The following is a 21,100-nucleotide window of genomic DNA, read 5'->3' on the forward strand; positions in this document are numbered from 1 at the left end:
ACTGTCCACAGCCAAAACTAATAAAATAGAATAATAACTGTTATTACATTTCATCATAAGTGTAGATAGAACCATGTTACAACAGAAAGAAAGAGGATAATAGGAGTAAATTAGCAAGAATATTAATTGATCGATTGATTGATTGATTGATTGATTGATTGATTGATTGATTGATTGATTGATTGATTGAAACTTTTATTAGTAGATTGCACGGTACAGTACATATTCCGTACAATTGACCACTAAATGGTAAAACCCGAATAACTTTTTCAACTTGTTTAAGTCAGGGTCCAAGTAAAATCAATTCATGGTACAAATATATACTATCGGCATAATACAGTCATCCATCCATCCATTTCTACCACTTATTCCCTTTGGGGTGGCGGGGGGCGCTGGTGCCTATCTCAGCTTCAATCGGGCAAAAGGCGGGGTAATCCCTGGACAAGTCGCCACCACTCAAGTTAATCATCAGAGTATATACATTGAATTATTTACATTATTTACAATCCGGGGGGTGGGATGTGGAGGAGATGGGGTGGTTTACCAGTAATTTGACATAATATACAAACAAAATTGAGGCAAAATGTTACCACATACATCACCAGGCAAATTAAACGCCTGTGTAATCTGTTTTGAAATGGTTATATTATTATTTATTTAACAAATGATATATTGTGATACATAAATGGGATTTTTTCAGGAGGCTGCCACATATATCACGACATAGAGTTTGTGTCGTATCACCCATTATTAGAAATCATTTAATGAATTTATTTAGATGCATGTTATACCTGATTAATACAGTACGTACACACTCATATAACTACGCCTAACTTACAACACAGCACACCACTAAGCGTAACTCATTCTCGTCATTATCATCACATGGTATAAGTAAAAGGTTAATGGTTAAAATAGAGGTAAATATTATTACTGCTTGTTAATATTGTTATTAAAGCATTCCTTCAATATTAATTTTATTAGTTTATAGCTTACATAATCTAATGCTGGAGCGTAATATACATATACTGTGTGTATATATATATATATATATATATATAGATATATATATATATATATATCTATATATATATATATATATATATATAGATATCTATATATATATATATATATATACAGTATATATATATACACACATACATACATCCATATATATATATATATATATATATATATATATATATATATATATATATATATATATATATATATATATATATATATAAATATATATGACCTTTGCTATGCTAACCAGCGGTAAGAAGGCTTGTATCCTGAATTATTGCTCTTAGCCTCAAGCATTACAATTTGCTGAGAGAAAGCTTGTATCACAAGTACCATTGTGTAACCATCCATTTTCTACCGCTTGTCCCTTTTGGCCTCGCGAGGGGTCTGGGGCCTATCCCAGTTGCACTTGGGCAGAAGGCAGAGTACAACCTGGACAAGTCCCTACATCATTACAGGTCCAACACAGACATTCACACACTTGGGTCAATTTAGTGTTGCCAATCAACCTATCCCCAGGTGCATGTCTTTGGAGGTGGGAGGGAGCCAGGGTACCCGGAGACAACCCACGCAGTCACGGGGAGAACATGCAAACTCCACACAGAAAGACCCTGAGCCCGGGAATCGAACCCAGGACCGTCTTATTGTGTGGCACGAGTACTGGTCACCGTGCATTCCCGTTGTATAATGCTAAAACTAAAATTAGCTAACCACACTGTACCTCAAAAGCCATTGTATTTAATCAAATACTGTAGTGAGCAAAGCATCACAAAATAACCTCACTCGAGCCAATCATGACATTGTGACACAACTTTCTCATCCCGGTGGCCTACATTGCGTTGACTGGTATATTGACGATAATGGCTGACTGAGGAGCAGGCTTGTTGCTGTGACTCTGTCAGCCCGCCCTAACTGTATGTAAAGTGACAGATGCACCAAAAGACACTGCACAGACCTCGTTTACCACTGGCCCTGACATGACCTCCCTATAACGCTGTTTTGTCTGAGGATAATTGGGTTAAAACAGCGCCATGATGCCAAACTTGTACAACATCAAACAGTCAAGACTGAGTACAGGCCCTGACATTCAGGAATTATCAGTGGATTTGATGTTATTTGAGTCTCTAGATTTTGTTTATTGACATTATTAGGCAACTATAATCAAACATATTTGTGTTAATTTGTCAAACTGCATTGCAGCAGCTTACTATAAGGCAGGGGTAGGGAGCCTATGGCTCTCGAGCCAGATGTGGCTCTTGTGATGATTGCATTTGGCTCTCAGATAAATCTCAGCTGACATTGCTTAACACAACAAGTATTAAATAATCCCGCTGGTAATCACAGTGTTAAAAATAACGTTCAAAATATAAAAAGATTTCATGCATTTTAATCCAACCCTCCGTTTTCTACCACACTTGTTAAAGAAATCGCATTAATGGTAAGAAGTATTTTATTTATTATTGGTTAGCTTCAGATTAACTAAATTAATAAAATAAATACGAAACTTATTATAGTCTAAAAATGTTTTTCTTACTTAAACATGCACACATTTAGTTGTATTCAGTGTTAAAAAATAGTATTTGGCTCTCACGGAAATACATTTTAAAAATGTGTCTTTCATGGCTCTCTCGGCCAAAAAGGTTTCCGACCCTTGCTATAAGGAATTAATCTAGTTGGCTACACTAAGTAGTATAAAGTTGACTAGCATATGTCAATTAGAACCTTAGAAACTTCACCAAAAGAAGCTAACAATAGCATTCCAAAAATGAATACCTTCCTTGATTGGTACAGCTAACGTTAGCGTCAAGTCAGGTGAAATTTGTGGTATATATTATGATCAATAATACCAGCCTACAGAATGTCAAACATTGCTATATAATCATAACTTTAGGTCACAGACGACACCTGGTAGAAGCTAACATTATCCATTGAACATTGATACCTGCATGTTTTGGAATAGCTAACTGTGGAGAGACGTAGCCGACGGGCTGACGGCAGGGCGGGACACGCTTTGGCCCGGTTCAAGATGGAGGCCAGGAGGCGGAGTATGCAGCGGAACAAAGAGGCGGGGCGTGCCTGGAGCGACGCCGCCACAATCAAGATCAGGTGTGTGACACACACACCGGTTCTCAATCTGTCTATCTCCTCGCAGTGTTTAAGAGGAGAGAAGGAGGAAGGAGAGAGAGGAAAAGGTGGAGTGTCTGCAGGACAGCAGAAGCAACCAAACATGAACGATCAGAGAATGAGCCCCAGAGGAAGACAATACCATCAGCAGCTGAAAAGCCGACCGAGACGAGCAGCGGAGGAGGCGGAGCTGAAAAGCGACCCGATTGACGCAGACCCTTTCGTGTTTGAAAAAAATAAAAGAGTCAAACCTGCTCGACACGATGTCCTTCCTAAATGGTCCATGCAACCCACACGGAGACGGCTGGAGTCCTTCACACTAACATTAGCTGCAAGCGAGGTGAATAGCAGCATATGTCAGTAATAACTTGTAAATCACTTTGTGATGAACGATTCCATTCCCATTGATTGAAAAACAATTCATTTATGAAACAGAACGATTCAGTTTGATTCGGTTTAGTGTATTAATGATTCATTAAGATTCGATTCAGTGTATAAACAATCAAATTATAGGGTTACCATTTGTTGATGGATAAATTCTTTGTACACCACAAGAGAACAAAGACATTCCTTCCTGTGCATACTCCTCATGTTAGAAAATAAATAGTTAGGGCCTTAGCACCAAGCGCTCAGACTAGATCCGTCCAAGCTAAATCTATGAGCATTAACTGATGAAAGCTACTCGGATGAAAGGCCAAACGTTTTCTAAGACAACTGATCAATTGAATCCCATTAGAATAACAATAACCTGATGAATGAGAAAACCTGTAGGCACAGTCATCTTCAAATATAAAAAAAAACACATTCTATAAATGTGACATGCTTCCAGTATTTTCTAATTTTTAAAACACAACATGTATCCCCAAAGATGTGAAATGAATTAAAAAGGTAAAGACGTCAAGTAGATTTCTTTTCTACGGGTCAAGTCATGTCCGTGTTGTCAAAGAAGCCTCCGGGTTTTAGCCAATGGCTTGACTGGGTGACGGGATTTCCGGGACAAGGATGAGAAGTGATATGTGTTGTGGAGGTGAAAGGTCGTTTGAATTCTAGAGCGGGACACAGAGTTTGAGCTCGTTGTACTAGAACGTTGCTTTTTGTGAAATAAAGAAAGACAAAATGCAAATCTGTCTGAGCCGCAGTTACTTGGGATGTTACAATATTGACGGATGGCACAGCATGGACACGGTCCACGGTGTGGACGTTATTATTTGGCAGGCAGCTTTGACTCTTACATTGTTTTAAAGATAAACTGTCTACTCTAATTGATAGTTTCACGGGACACCCGGTCCATGTATCTACGTTTATTCTTGTCTTCAGTTACGTAAGTAACCTAACATGCGCGGAATTCTTTTCACAGAGAACCCTAGCTCTCGTGTCGTTTTTAAAAGAAAAAAAATGTCAACTGATTTCTATTTTATGTGTCTATGTACTCCATCTTATCAATTGAGAGGGCTGTAACTGAAGTAGTCAAACTGGTCACTAAATTCTGAACAATAATACCAGCATATGTCAGTAATAGGTTTATGAAATTAAAATGTCTCCATCAAAAACCTCACCTGGCTTAAAGCTAACGGTAGGCATTTGAAACAATAATACTGTACTTGCAATGTTCAGAATAGCTAACGTTTGCTATCCGAACAAAAAAACCTGCATTTGTCCGTATGGCTAACTTATGGCAACTATTATCATTAAAACTAAGTAGACCCCCTGGCATTCAGGATTCAATGTTATTTGAGTTTTGATAGTGTTTATTGACATGATCAGAGAACAATACTTATAATATATTGTCGTGTAGATGTGTCAAACTGCATTGCAGTTTACTATACGGAGGGTATCAAGTAGGACCAAGACCAGCATATGTCAGCAACAAAATCCTCTAAATCAGGGGTGTCAAACTCACTTTACCTGAGGGCCACTGGATGCAGAGTCTGGGTGAGGCTGGGCCGCAAGAAAAGATTTCCTAAAAAAAATGTTGCATACTCCTCAGCCTGGAATATATCTGTAATTAGCCGACGCACTGAGAATAATGTTATTTCAACAATGTGTGTCGTTCCGCTTTCCCTCCCTACAGCAACACAGCGGTCGGCGGATACTGTAATAGCCGGGAAAGTACCGGGATAGCGAGCGCAAAAAAGTGACGGCTCTAGGAGTGTTATCCGGCGTCACGTGGAAATATATGTAGGGTTCATCATGTGAGGCAATGCAAATTAAACAATAATTTTAAAAAAAAATTACAATTTGAATTGGTCCAGGTTATCGGGGACTGTTATTACTGACGGACAGGTGTCACAGTGTTACTGCAGCCAGGCACGTAAGAAAACCCTCGTCTCCATGGCAACGTCTCTGTTGCTTTTACTCACTTGCCGCTTTTCCACTAGCGCAGGTGTAGGCAACCCAGAACGTTGAAAGAGCCATTTTGGACCCAAATAACACAACGCTGTCAAGCGCCATTCATATAAAATTTGCGGGCCGCACTAACAGTAAACTTTCATATTAAGGTGGGGGCCGCAAAATAACGTCTCGCGGGCCGCAATTGGTCTGAGACCCCTGCTCTAAATCATCGGAATATGACCACAAACTTCAACTAGCGAGAAGCTAAAGTAGGGCAATCTGAACAATAATACCTGCACTATTGGGTATGGCTAACGTTAGCTGTACTTGTACATAATACATATGTATGTATTTATCTGTACAGACACTGCATAAGTTGTTAGCGTCAGCATTCTGCGTGCAATCACCCTGACAATCGATGTACAGTATGTGTCGTCAAATTTCCTGATCCCTTTATGCCAGTTGTCTTGCTTCTTGGCCTCTGATGTTTTCTCTGTGTTTTTCATGTCTTGTCTTCCATTTGTCCTCAGCACCGAGCACTACAGCAGCAATTACTGACCATTTTGATAGTCGACTACTCATCAATTAGTTAAACGATTGGTCCCCGAATCAGATTATAAAGCATAAAACTATTCAGGAGTCATGTTCTAACTAAAAACAAACATGATTAGTTAATTAAAAAATATACATTTGTACTGTAACTGTACTGCTCATTAGGCTGTTAAAGAACTCCATTAAACCTTTGTCATTTTTAAAGGAAGGACAGGCAAAGTACAGAGAAAAATAAAGAACAGTTAAATCTATTTTCCAACAGCTCCATCTTACTTTTATAAGCTAACTAGCTAGCTATCTTAGCCAGGAGAGTTACGGACTGCATCCTTCAGACGTCCAACAAACTTCCATTGTAAATGCTCCCACCTAACAGACGTGCTGCCATAAAAAGTATGTGGCCTACCACTGGGTGCTGTTGTTCCCAAACTCTTTACTTTCTTATAATAAAGCCGACATTTGACTTTGGACAGGTTCAGGGTGAAATGTTCCCCTACTTTCCATGTTTGATTTTTCTCTTCCTCTTGCTGTTGATCACTGGTCGCGCAGGCTCGCATACACTATATTGCCAAAAGTATTTGGCCACCTGCCTTGACTCACATGTGAACTTGAAATGCCATCCCATTCCTAACCCATTGAGTTAAATATGATGTGGGTTCACCCTTTGCAGCTATTACAGCTTTAACTCTTCTGGGAAGGCTGTCCACAAGGTTGCAGTGTGTTTATAGGAGTTTTCCACCATTCTTCCAAAAGCGCATTGGTGAGGTCAGACACTGATTTTGGTGGAGAAGGCCTGGCTCTCAGTCGCCGTTCTAATTCATCCCAAATGTGTTCTATCAGGTTCAGGTCAGGACTCTGTGCAGGCCAGTCATGTTCATCCACACCAGACTCTGTCATCAATGTCTTTATGGACCTTGTTTTGTGCACTGGTGCACAGTCATGTTGGAAGAGGAAGTTTTGGTATCCTGGAGCATTCAAAGTTTCTTTCACTGGAACTAAGGGGCCAAGCCCAACTCCTGAAAAACAACCCCACGCCATAATTCCTCCTCCACTAAATTCCCACTCGGCACAATGCAGTCCAAAATGTAGCGTTCTCCTGGCAACCTCCAAACCCAGACTCGTCCATCAGATTGCCAGATGAAAAAGCGTGATTTATCACTCTAGAAAATGTGTTTCCACTGCTCTACAGTGCAGTGGAAACGTGTTTTACACCACTGCATCTGACGCTCTTGCATTGGATTTGGTGATACGTGGCTTAGACACCGCTGCTTGGCCATGGAAACCCATTCCATGAAGCTCTCTGCGAACTGTACGTGGAAGGTCACATATAGTTTGGAGCTCTGTAGCAACTGACTGTGCAGAAAGTCTTTGCACTATGCAAAGTTGCTGTTGTTCCCAAACTCTTCACTTTTCTTATAATAAAGCCGACAGTTGACTTTGGAAAATTTAGCAGCGAGGAAATTTCAAGACTGGATTCGTTGCACAAATGGCATCCTATGACAGTTCCACGCCGGAAATCACTGAGAGCGGCCCGTTCTTTCACAAATGTTTATCGAATCAGTCTCCATGGCTGAGTGCTTGATTTTATACACTTGTGGCCGGGCCCAGTGATTAGGACACCTGATTATCATCATTTGGATGGGTGGCCAAATACTTTTGGCAATATGGTGTAGGTCCGGAAAAACACGAGCAATGACGCTCCGACTGTTATCCACAAATTATTTTTGCCGACAATATCGACACATAGTCTCACCCCTGCCGATAAAGTGAAGTCAAGTGAACTATATTTATATAGGAACTTTATTTCTGTTTTTTGTGACGTCACTTAATGGCGAAAGACATTACTGTGTCTTGTATTCATGTTAGCATTTAATCTGTTCGTCGGTTTGTGAGTTTATTAAAGTGTAGTTGTCTATTACGTTTTTTGATCATTTTACTTTAAAACGATAATACTAACCATTGTGAGTTTTAAAATGGTTATCATTAATGCAGTTTATCATGGCTAAAGATCGACATCCATATGTTTTTCCAGAGTCGATTCCCATAGTGATTACCGTATTTTTCGGAATATAAGTCGCACCTGCCGAAAATGCATAATAAAGAAGGAAAAAAAACATACAGTATATAAGTCGCACTGGAGTATAAGTCGCATTTTTGGGGGAAATTGATTTGATAAAACCCAACACCAAGAATAGACATTTGAAAGGCAATTTCAAATAAATAAAGAATAGTGAACAACAGGCTGAATAAGTGTACGTTATATGACGCATAAATAACCAACAATAATATGTTAACGTAACATATTATGGTCAGAGTCATTCAAATAACTATAACTTATAGAACATGCTATACGTTTACCAAACAATCTGTCACTCCTAATCGCTAAATCCCATGAAATCGTATACGTCTAGTCTCTTATGTGAATGAGCTAATTAATATTATTTGATATTTTACGGTAATGTGTTAATAATTTCACACATAAGTCGCTCCTGAGTATAAGTCGCCCCCCTGGCCAAACTATGAAAAAACTGCGACTTGTAGTTCGAAAAATACAGTATTAGTAGTCAAGGAATTCAATGATTATTTATTTACAGCAAAAAAAATATTCAAACATTGATAGCATACATCGGTAAACAGCTGTTCAAGGCTTCAAATACATTTTTTAACATTATTTTTTTGAAACTTAGAACCAGTAATGACATGTTTAACGCGGCGCTTATGTTGCGGCTCATTTAGCAGCATAAAACATTGGTAATTTCACAAATACCTTCATTCGTTTACCTGCTCAGTGGCCTAGTGGTTAGAGTGTCTGTCCTGAGACTGGAAGGTCGTGAGTTCAAACCCCGGCCGAGTCATACCAAAGACTATAAAAATGGGACCCACTGCCTCCCTGCTTGGCACTCAGCATCAAGAGTTGGAATTGGGGGTCAAAAACCAAATGATTCCTGAGCGCGGCCGCCGCTGCTGGTCACTGCTACCCTCACCTCCCAGAGGGTGAACATGGGGATGGGTCGAAAGTAGAGGATCATTTCACCACAGATAGAGTGTGTGTGACTATTGTTGGGACTTTAACTTTAACTTTATTACGTATCTAATTCTGCGTATCAGAGGAACATCAACATTTGCATTTCAAAATAGAGGAGATCTCTTGGGAAAATTAGTAAAAATAAGAAATGTATCTACATCACAATAACACTCCATCTACTCATTTGTATGCTTTTTTTTTTAGCAGTTTATGGATTTAATTAATTTTAAGGTTTTTCCCTTGAGGAACCCAGGAATATTGTGAACATTTAAAAGAAATTAGTTCTGAGCTCATTCATGTAGCTTATTCGAGCTGGCTGATATTATTTTTTTGGGGATGTACCAGTAAACAAAAAAAAGGCAACTCTTCACATGCAGGGCAAACGGGCTGGTGGTTACTACTATTTACTTGATAAATTATTTATTTTGAAAATACTAAATACTGGTATCATATGCATATAAATTATATCTGCTAATGCAGTTATGTTGAAGTTGTAAAAAAAATTACAGATATACGGAAAAATACCAAGTATCGGCACCGATAATCGGTCGATCCTTAATCTTTGCATCTTTGCACACTGTTGACTAGTTTGAGCACCACTGCATCAAGCTGGCGGCTTGTCTACTATTCAAGCATGAATAAAGATGGTCCTACTAAAAATCACGCTGCCTCTCATGCCGAGAAGTAAGTAAAATGAATGCCGTAAAAATTAATCTTGTATGTCTGAATATGTGCATTTGTTTTATGACAAAGGCGAGCGGCTTCTCCGCAGCAGTCCTTCGCTGCTGAAGCTAAAACGAGCCGGTTGAGGAGCATCCCGGTAGATACCCACAGCGTATTATTGTCCAATTGAGCGTGTATCACATCTCACCCTGAGGGCCTGCCGCACAAAAACAACAATATGCTATTTCCCCAATTTCATTCCTCATCACTAAAAAGCGTCCAACCTACCTCATTTAAAGGGGAACTGCACTTTTTTGGAATTGTGCCTATCGTTCACAATCATTATGAAAGGCATTGATTTTTTTTAATGCCTTCTTAAATATTAAATACATTTGATCAAATTTCCGCTTACAACTGGGCCTATGGTAGCCGTTCTATTCTGCCTATAGAGCCCCTAAAAAAACATCCAAATACCTCCATTCGGGTTTTATAAACATGATGTAAGTAAATATGTAATGAAGTCACAGGTACATTTATAATAACATTTAATATTTACGTATATTGATCATTATAAGCATATAAATGATAAATGGGTTGTACTTGTATAGCGCTTTTCTACCTTTCAAGGTACTCAATGCGCTTTGACACTACTTCCACATTTACCAATTCACACACACATTCACACACTGATGGAGGGAGCTGCCATGCAAGGCGCCAACCAGCACCCATCAGGAGCAAGGGTGAAGTGTCTTGCTCAGGACACAACGGACGTGACAGGGTTGGTACTAGGTGGGATTTGAACCAGGGACCCTCGGGTTGCACACGGCCACTCCCCCACTGCGCCACACCGTCCCCATATACAGTGCATTAATTAAGAAAAACACATCAATATTCTTTTTGTTTTTTCCATCATTGATTTCTGCTCACTGCAGACTTTATGAGACAAAACAAACATAACATCACTTACTGTACAATGTCTGCTGTCATTAGGATGCCGACTGCTATATTCCCATTTAAATAAAGAATGACTCGTAATCTTCGCAAAGAATCAGGGGGTCGGGGGAGTGCTTTTCGTGTCATTCTCGCCAGTTGTAGGTCCTAAATGGCAGTCAAAGTGTACCAACTTATCGGAATACCTACTCAGACTTCTTCTGGGCAGGTGAGATGCATGATTCATGATCTAGAACAAACTTACAGGGAGGGAGCAAGGAAGCAGCAGACCACTTGATGATGTAAACATAAGGACACAAGAAGTGACATCGCTGCTATAAATACTTTGTCTGCGTTAGCGCTTAAAATAAAAATATCACCAATACTTGGTTAATATTCAAGTTACAAAATGTAAATTGAGTATTGTTGGCGGTTTTTAAATGGTTATTTATCGGATTTTATGGTCGAAATAGTGGAGCTCCCATTGGATCTGCTGTAAGGAGACTTATCTATGTTTATTTAATATTTTGAAAGCATTAAAAAAAAAAATCCACCCGTCGACATGTCTTTCAATGTGATTGTGAACGATTAAAATAAAAAATAAAAAGTGAAGCTACCCTTTAACTCTTTTCAACAGCGGTTTGAGAACTCAAGCAACACTAAATAAAACTGCACAGCAGATTTGCACCGAACGTTGCATTGACGAGCTGGCAAACACAGCCTCAAACTGGCAGATCCCAACAAAATGGAGTTTGCTCAGGGCTGTAACGATATGCCATCATTAGGCTTTTTCTTACATACCTCAATTTTTACATCTTTTTTCATGAAAGTTATAAGGGTGCAACAAGGGAACATCTGGACTTTATTACGAAGCATAGAAAATGCAAATTATGAGCAGGAAATTCTCCAATAAATAAAAATAATCTAAAAAAAAAATGCATGAAATCCATAGGAATCCCACGCGTTGGTGGCATTTTTTTGAGTATGACTGTCAAATAATCCACTATGGGGCCAAACAAAGTTGCAAGTGATAGTACTTTAAAAAAAAAAGGTGAGAGACAGGAAATTATGACGGTGCCGTCTCTCCTCTCCCCTTCCCCCTCTCTGCTCATCCCCGTCTTCGCCAACAAGAGTCTAAAATAAAAGGTAAAGTGATGATAAATGTTCATTTGTCCACTAATTTTGTGATGTATATGTATTTCATATTGTTTTCTTCATGTAAACAAATAATTATACTCTCTTGCGTTTGTATTGTTTGGTGTTATCAAAATGATTGCATTTACATGATTTTCAATGAAAACCAAGGTACGTTTTTTTAAGATTTATAATAAGTATTTTTATTATTGAAGTGGCTTTTCCCACGTGGTCTCATAAACTATTGTTTGATGGGGGACCAATCACAGAACACTGTTCTGCGATTGACTAAGCCACAAATTGACAACTTCCATGTTGGCTCTGCTGCTTATGTTTGCCTATGTTAGATTCTATACCAGAAGCCTCTATAGGGCTTCTGGTATAGATTCTAAACACCAGAGGAAGCAGCTTACCATCAGAAAAAAAATGAAAGTAGTTTAGTTATGAACTACCATCTACTAGCAGAAATTGCAAGATCAAGCTTTGCTCTTAATAGAAAGAGAAAATATTATAAGGACGACTGCAAAAGTGTTTATTAAAAGGAGTGTGGCAACAACTCTGAATCTGCTTCTAAGATAGTGATATTTTACTAAAGTTTCTTCTGTGTATCATCAGCAGTGGTTCTCAAACTTTTTTTCACCAAGTACCACCTCAGAAAATACTTTGTTCTCCAACCGCAATTACCAATAATAAAATACAGTAGCGTAGTGGGCCTTAGTATTCATTAAAAACAAGGTTAAGGTTTTATTTAACAAGCATATTTAATATTTTTGGCCACAAACATTATACACAGTCGAACAGTAACACTGTGTTCGAATATAGGAAAATAAAACACCTTTCACTTAATTGAGTGATTGTTTGGCGTACTACATTTTAAGAATCACTGGATTAGAAAAAACGGAAAGGCTCATCATCCTACATGTACACAAGACAACAAAAAACGCTAAAACTTCAATGAAAAATAGGGGTGTTTGATCCAGATGTCACCAATATCGATACGTAGGATGCAGCATATAAACAATATTCAAGTTATTAGAGTTGCATTATTCTTTTTTTAATCCATCCATCCATTTTCTACCGCTTATTCCCTTTGGGGTCGCGGGGGGCGCTGGTGCCTATCTCAGCTACAATTGGGCGGAAGGCGGGGTACACCCTGGACAAGTCGCCACCTCGTCGCAGTCTTTTTTTAATCATTATTATTATTAATACAATATAATTTTATGACATTTTTTGTTATTGTTTACAAAGTCAGGGAATAAGTCTCTGGATAGAGAAATACTTTGAGGGCAAAACCCAAACAGTAGTAGTTTCGTTATTGTGCATTAGCCACTTTATTTTATTTTTATTTTTATTTTTTTATGCACGTAGCATTTAGTTACACAAACATCTGATTGACAACAAGACTTGCAAATTTTGAACAGAAAAACTTTATAAGAATAGGTTTGGAAATTACTTTAGTTACTTGCTATAAAACATTATTAGTTCTATAATCTGGTGTTAAAGTATTGGATTGGGACTCAAAATGTGATCTGAGTCCAAAAAAAGCAATCAGGATTTGAAGCCAAAAATGTTGATCGGGATATCTCTCGTTGAAACTATTATTTCAAATGTCTGTCCCACTAAAATGGCACCTGTTTTTGTGCATTTGGGATCCCCTTAATTCCCGAAAATGTAAAATCAAACCATGCATGGTGGATTTTTTATAAAACAATCTCGCCTTCCACCAAACTTGCTCCAAAAAAACTGTTTGAATATGAGACTGGAGTGACGTATCTTACCTTACGTTAGCGGATATCTCCACTTACAGTGGAGGTTTATCAGAAGAGACATTTTTTACAGAGTTGTAGCCTAAAGTTGTAGTTAATAAGTTCCTTGTTTTTCTCTATTCTTTTATTGTGAGGCAGATTGGCTCGTACATGGACATGCAAAATCCTTTTTTGCCATTTTATATAGTTCTAACTTATATCTGCCAGGAGACTCCATGTGGAATTGCTAAAAAGTACAACATGGCTGGCAGCGTTGAGACGCAGTCGAAAGGTCTTGGCCTGGAGGAGGGCTTCGGAACGTAAATAAAACTGCCCACAATACAGTGCATTTTTGAAGGCTTAATGAAGGTCTGTAAAACTAAATCTGTGCACAATTCTGATTATGTAGACCAGTGTTTTTCAACCTTTTTTGAGCCAAGGCACATTTTTTTCATTGAAAAAATGTGGAGGCACACCATGAGCAGAAAACATAACAAAATGAAACTCAGCAGTTGTTATTGACAATAAAAAGTTGTTCTCGCAAAAGTTGTTGTCTTGGATAAGAATTCAAACCATAACCAACCATGCTCTTGTCTCAAAGTACTGTCACATCACGCCGTGAGTTATTTGGAGTTTTTTGGTGTATTCGTGTGTGTAGTGTTTTAGTTCTTGTCTTGCGCTCCTATTTTGGTGGTTTTTCCTGTCTTGTTGGTATTTTCCTGTAGAAGTGTAATGTCTTCCTTTTGTTTTAGCAATCAAAGCTATTTAAGTTGTTGATATCCTTCTTTGCGGGTACAGTGTTGATTGTCATGTCATCTTCAGATGTACTTTGTGGACCCTGTCTGATCCACACGCAGTCAGTCTTTGCTGTCGTCCAGCATTCTGTTTTTGTTTTACTTTACAACCAGTTCAGTTTCAGTTTCGTTTTGCATAGCCTTCCCTAAGCTTCAATGCATTTTCTTAGAGGCACTTGCCTTTTGTTTATTTTTGGTTTAAGCATTAGATACCTTTTTACCTGCACGCTGTCGTCTGCATATTGTGATCATGACAACAAACCATGTTCCTGACATCTACAAAGCAATTAGCCACCTGCTGCCACCTATTGAAATGGAAGAGTATAACATGGTTACTCTGCCTAGCTCTAGACCAGTGGTTCTTAACCAGGGTTCGATTGAACAGTAGGGTTTCGGTGAGTTTAACTCAGGGTTCGGCGGAGATCAAAACACACCCGACTCTTCGTATAAATACAAACTTCTCCCTGTTGGCATATTACAGATACGGCAACAGCTGACTGATTTGCAGGTGTGTAATTTGTTGTGAGTGTATGCACTGTCTTAATTTTGTTGTTTGAACAAGGTGATGTCCAGGGTGTACCCCGCCTTCCGCCCGATTGTAGCTGAGATAGGCGCCAGCGCCCCCCGCGACCCCGAAAGGGAATAAGCGGTAGAAAATGGATGGATGTTCATGCACGGTGGATTTGGTGCACCAGTAAAAAAAACATGGTAACACTTTAGTATAGGGAACATATTCACCATTAATTAGTTGCTTATTAACATGAACATTAGTAACATATTGGTTCTTAACTAGTCATTAAGTACTAATTAATGCCTTATTTGGCATGGCCTTACTATAACCCTAACCCTCTAACCCTGACCCTAACCAAATAACTCTAAATTAAGTCTTTATTACTTAGAATATGTTCCCCATACTAAAGTGTTACCAAAAACATACAACCTTGTCTTGAATTTGAAAAAAAAAAACATTTTATTTTTCACTAAAGAAGGGTTCGGTGAATGCACATATGAAACTGGTCGGATTCGGTACCTCCAACAAGGTTAAGAACCACTGCTCTAGACAGCACCGACACTCAACAACGGCACATAATTACTGCTTTGCAAAAAATATTTGTAACCCAAATAGGTGAAATTACATGTTCTCCGAAGGCACACCAGACTGTATCTCACACAGTGGTTGAAAAACACTGATGTAGACCACAAGGAAGTGCTATAAATGCAGAAAAAAATCATATGACCCCTTTAAAATGTGGCCATGTTATGGGAAAGGACGCTGATTCTCAGAGGGGCTTGAAGGAAACATTTCTGTGATCACCTGAACACAACACAATGTTGTCCAAAACCCACACTGCAGCAGCACTTATTAAATACAGCAGCTCTCCTTAGAGACAAGCTCACAGCCTTGAAAAGCATTCACTCTCCTTGTGCACAAACCACATGAAGATGATTTTAGTGCAAGTTACTAATTCACACAATAATTACAATGCCTGCTAACAATGTATCAACAATGGTGACCACTCTTGATTAGGCCTGCTTTGAGCTCAATAAAGAATCAAACAGGACAATTCTACTTCCTACGGCGGAAAAACATGACGCGCACCGACCAATCAGGTGGGAGGATTGTTTCAGAACGAGTTTATCAAAGCGAATGCCGCAGCGTCCAACGTGATTGGAGCGCTGCTGTTGCTGCCATTCAAAGTTTCCATGTCGACGCCTGTAGCAGCAGCCATTTTGCAACGTTCACGCGTGGACCAGAAGACTAAAACAAATCCATGACGGTCAGCAAACAGACTTCAGACAGCGTCAGATTTTCAGTGTTCTTTCCCTATTTGTGTTTGCCGCCAGTAAAAAAAAAAAAAAAACTGAGCCTTCACCCCCAAGAATAACAATTAAATTCCTAGCATGCTCTTAAAATGCGTTCCTTGCAACACCATCGCCTTCCAGCCTTCAACCCCACGTTGGTCATTCTCACTATCCAAAGCACATTTGGTTTTATTTGAAAGTCCCACTGCACCCCTACCCCAAAACCCCCCATTGGCCCCCATCCTCACACACCCTTCATTGATTCGCCGTTAAAAAAAACCCAACAACAACAACAAAAAAAGCATAATACTATCAATCCTTGACGGGACTCACTTTTGTCCACGATTCAGTTTCACCTTTTAGGGGAGACCCAGATATGGGTCTGTAGTGTCTTTTTCTCAATCCAAAATGTCTGTGCTTCTAACATGGCGGGTGCAATGCAAGAGGGGGGAAAAAAAACCTAGCCAACCCATAATCCTTTTTCTAGAAGACGTCCAAACAAAAAAAAAAAGGCTACGTACCCGTTACATGCAATATATATATTAAATTAGTTGGGATTTCTGTCGTTAGCAATTAAATGGACAATTAAAAGAACGGATGCTCGGGGAAACTGATGCTAACAATAATAATTGCTCTATTTTGCATTAAAAAAAATAAGCAGAGCGAGGCCCAGTTGATTGCATTTCCTTTAAGGCCTGGAATTTACTAAAATGTCATTGCAGGGGATTTAGAGGGGAGGGGGGCTGGGTGATCAATATAAACACATTAAAATGTAGCTCATGTGTTGCAATTCATGCTGCACCTAATAAAAGCTTCTTTTTTTTTTTTTTTTACTTGATACCTCTTTTTATTTCATACCTGGATCTGCTGATAATGGTGTAAACACCTGAAGGTTAATGTAGAATGACCCCTTTTAATCACAGTACATTATGTGAACAGTAAATAACTGCATTAAAAAACGATGGAAGAAATTTCAATTCCTTACCATTCAAGATGCACTGGGAAAAGATAAGAGCCAATATCCACATGCCCCGCTCCTTTCTATATCCACGCTTAGGCTTTTTTTTTTCCCTGCTTTTCTCCACCCTGTCTTCTTCCAATTGCGTGTATTTCTTCAACAAGTCATTGGCGAGCCGACACGAAGGACGTGCGCGCGTCTCTCTACTAAATCCCCGCAGGAGAAGATGAAGAAGAGGAGGATGTTCGGCTCTTCTTCTCCTTCTTCCTGCAGCTTTGCGTGTGTGTGTTGTGCTGCGGCGGGCAAAAGCGAGTGTGTGTGTGTTTGTGTGTGTGTGTGTGTGTTGTTGTTTTTTTTATCTGTAGAAGATCCACAAGTATCGCCGTTCGAACGTGGACCCGCGCGCGCGTCCGCCCGTGTCGGACCTTTGCCCGGCCTTGAACATGAGGCAGCCCCGGTCCAGGTAAGAAGGTTCCGCTGGCGCATAAAAGGTGAGGAAAGTGGCTGAAGTGAAAAAATTAAAAATAAAGGAGAGCGAAATGTGCGTAAAAGTGCGGGTGATTGTTAGCAGAGCTGGGAAGTCATCCTGCCTGGTGCACCTCTCTCCGTCCGGCGAGCAACAAGCACACGCATCTTCCCCCACGCCGCACACACACAAAACTGCGCACTAAGACCTGCTCCGCCTCACGCAAGTGCGGGATGAAGCGGCGCCTTCCTCTCTGCGGCGTCTTCCTCCCATCGCCTTAAAGGTGCACGCAGGGGGGCTTCCTCACAGTCACGCGAGCGAGGGGCATTTTTATTTTTATTATTTTTTCTTTTTTTGTTTTTGTTTCGGTCACCAACGGTGTCCTGCGTAAATGTGCGCGGTGGACATTAGTGCACGTGTGCTGCGAGCAGGGTGGGTGTGGTTAAGAGGAGGAGACAAGCTTCACCTGCCGGTTACATGAGGGAAAATGATGAATTGCCTTAGATCAGAACTGGGCCAATTAAAGGCCTACTGAAATTAGATTTTCTTATTTAAACGGGAATAGCAGGTCTATTATATGTGTCATACTTGATCACTTCGCGATATTGCCATATTTTTGCTGAAAGGATTTAGTAGAGAAAATCGATGATAAAGTTTGCCGCTTTTGGTATTTCCTGAAAAAGCCTCGCCTTTACCGGAAGTCGCCGACGATGACGTCACGAGTGGGGGGGCTCCTCACATATTCACATTGATTTCAATGGGAGCTGTCAGCCAATTGTCTTCCCCCCAACAAAAACATTCCCCCCCATTCACTTCCGGTGTCATGATTAATACAAACGTTTTGTTAACGCTATATTATAAAAATATAACGCTATATTATAAAAATACAGACATTTTGTTAACACTATATTATATAAAAAATTTAAAAACTATTTACAGACACAAGCTATGGGATGACGCATTTACTTCCGGGGTCACGTTTCCTCTTATGTCATCCCATAGCTTGTGTTTGTAAATTGTTTTAAAATTTTTTTTATAATATAGCGTTAACAAAACGGCTGTATTTTTATAATATAGCGTTATATTTTTATAATATAGCGTTATATTTTTATAATATAGCGTTATATTTTTATAATATAGCGTTATATTTTTATAATATAGCGTTAACAAAACGTCTGTATTAATCATGACCCCGGAAGTAAATGGGGGGGGAAAGTTTTTGTAGGGAGAAGAAATTTGGCGTGACAGAGCCTCCAACAAAAACAGTTATTCGGACCGAGAAAACGACAATTTCCCCATTAATTTGAGCGAAGATGAAAGATTCGTGTTTGAGGATATTGATAGCGACAGACTAGAAACAAAAAAAAACAAGTTAAAAAAAAAACGTGATAGCATTGGGACGTATTCCGATGTTTTTAAACACATTTACTAGGATAATTCTGGGAAATCCCTTATCTTTCTATTGTGTTGCTAGTGTTTTAGTGAGTTTAATAGTACCTGATAGTCAGAGGGGTTTGTCCACGGTTGTCTTGACGCCATGTGTCACGGGTGTCGACGGCAGTTGTACGGATGACACAAGCTCAGCTGATATCCGGTAAGTGGCGACTTTTTAACCACAATTTTCTCACCGAAACCTGCTGGTTGACATGTGGTCGGGATTCATGTGTCTTGACGCGCAGTGTCTCAGGGGAGTCGACTGCAGCTATGGACGGCACAAGCTCAGCTTTTCTCCAGTAAGAAATTACTTTTTAACCACAATTTTCTCACCGAAACCTGCTGGTTGACATTTGGTAGGGATCCACGTTGGCTTGACTGCGCTCTGATCCATAGTAAAGTTTCACCTCCGTGAATTTTAAACAAGGAATCACTGTGTGTTTGTGTGGCTAAAGGCTAAAGCTTCCCAACTCCATCTTTCTACTGTGACTTTTCCAATATTAACTGAACAAATTGCAAAAGATTCAGCAACACAGATGTCCAAAATACTGTGTAATTATGCGGTTAAAACAGATGACTTTTAGCTGTGTGTGTGTGCAGCGCTCATATTTCCTAACAGCCCGTGACGTCACGCATACATGTCATCATTACACGACGTTTTCAAGAAAAAACTCCGGGGAAATTTAAAATTGCAATTTAGTAAACTAAAAAGGCCGTATTGGCATGTGTTGCAATCTTTATATTTCATCATTGATATATAAGTTATCAGACTGTGTGGTGGGTAGTAGTGGGTTTCAGTAAGCCTTTAGATCATAACTGGGCAATTTAAGGCCCGGGGGCCACATGTGGCTCGTTCAACTTTTCAATCTGGCCCGCCGGACATTCCCAAATATTTTTTTTTAAGATCTTTAAGATGGAAAGTGTAGCTGCCATTATGATGTACAACCATACTTGCCAACCTTGAGACCTCTTATTTTGGGAAGTGGGGGCGTGGTTAAGAGGGGAGGAGCATATTTACAGCTGTTGTGTGTGCAGTTGTGCACTGCACTTTCTAAAAGACGTAGATGTTATAGTCGCATATGCATGATTGATTGATTGATTGAAACTTTTCTGCGATGACGTGGGGACTTGTCTAGGGTGTACGACGCCTTCCGCCCGATTGTAGCTGAGATAGGCACCAGCTGCCCCTGGCGACCCCAAAGGGAATAAGAGGTAGAAAATGGATGGATGTATTGAAACTTTTATTAGTAGATTGCACAGTACAGTAAATATTCCATACAATTGAACACTAAATGGTAACACCGCAATAAGTTTTTCAACTTGTTTAAGTCGGGGTCCATGTTAATCAATTTATGGTACAAATATATACTATCAGCATAATATGGTCATCACACAAGTTAATCATCATAGTATATACATTGAATTATTTACAATCCGGGGGATGGGATGAGGAGCTTTGGTTGATATCAGTACTTCAGTCATCAACAATTGCATCAACAGAGAAATGGACATTGAAACAGTGTAGGTCTTACTTAGTAGGATATGTACAGCGAGCAGAGAACATAGTGAGTTCAGATAGCATAAGAACAAGTATATACATTAGAAATACATTTGATTATTTACATTAGGTTATTTACAATCCGGGGAGATGGGATGTGAATGGAGAAGGATTAGTAAAGGGTTTAAGGTTGCCTGGAGGTATTGTGGTGCATGTACAGTAGATGGTAGTGTTGTCATGTTTAAGAGTGTCACAAAATTGCTGTTTACAGCAGACAAACTGCCTTAAGGTAGACGTAAACGTGACTGCTGTTGTTGTGTGTTGTTACTGCGCTGGGAGGACGTTAATGAAACTTCCTAACAATAAACCCACATAAGAAACCAAAAACTCGCCCTCGATCATTCTACAGTTATAACGTCATTGGGCAGACACGCTCTTTATACACGTAACTCAGGTCCGCATCGAGCTGGAGGGGGCATGGCCTCCAGCTACGCCTGAATTTCGGGAGAAAATTTGCCCCGGGAGGTTTTTGGGAGAGGCGCTAAATTTCGGGAGTCTCCTGGAAAATCCGGGAGGGTTGGCAAGTATGTGTACAGCAGTGGTTCTCAATCTTTTTTCAG

General features: G+C 39.6%; 1 protein-coding gene across 2 annotated transcripts in view; it reads right to left on the reverse strand.

Moving 5' to 3' along the window:
- Positions 1–17,897, reverse strand: part of dscama (Down syndrome cell adhesion molecule a) — a 349,961-nt gene extending 332,064 nt beyond the window's left edge. Inside the window, exon 1 of one of the 2 annotated variants that reach the window (XM_061898103.1) lies at positions 17,110–17,897. In XM_061898103.1, the coding sequence (XP_061754087.1) occupies positions 17,110–17,152 (43 nt within the window). In that variant the 5' untranslated portion in view covers positions 17,153–17,897. The remainder of the gene's footprint in view (positions 1–17,109) is intronic. The other variant, XM_061898104.1, reaches the window with a different exon arrangement.
- Between the last annotated feature and the right edge of the window lie 3,203 nt (positions 17,898–21,100).

This window comes from Nerophis ophidion, linkage group LG04, assembly GCF_033978795.1.
Source record: "Nerophis ophidion isolate RoL-2023_Sa linkage group LG04, RoL_Noph_v1.0, whole genome shotgun sequence".
Lineage (NCBI taxonomy): Eukaryota > Metazoa > Chordata > Actinopteri > Syngnathiformes > Syngnathidae > Nerophis > Nerophis ophidion.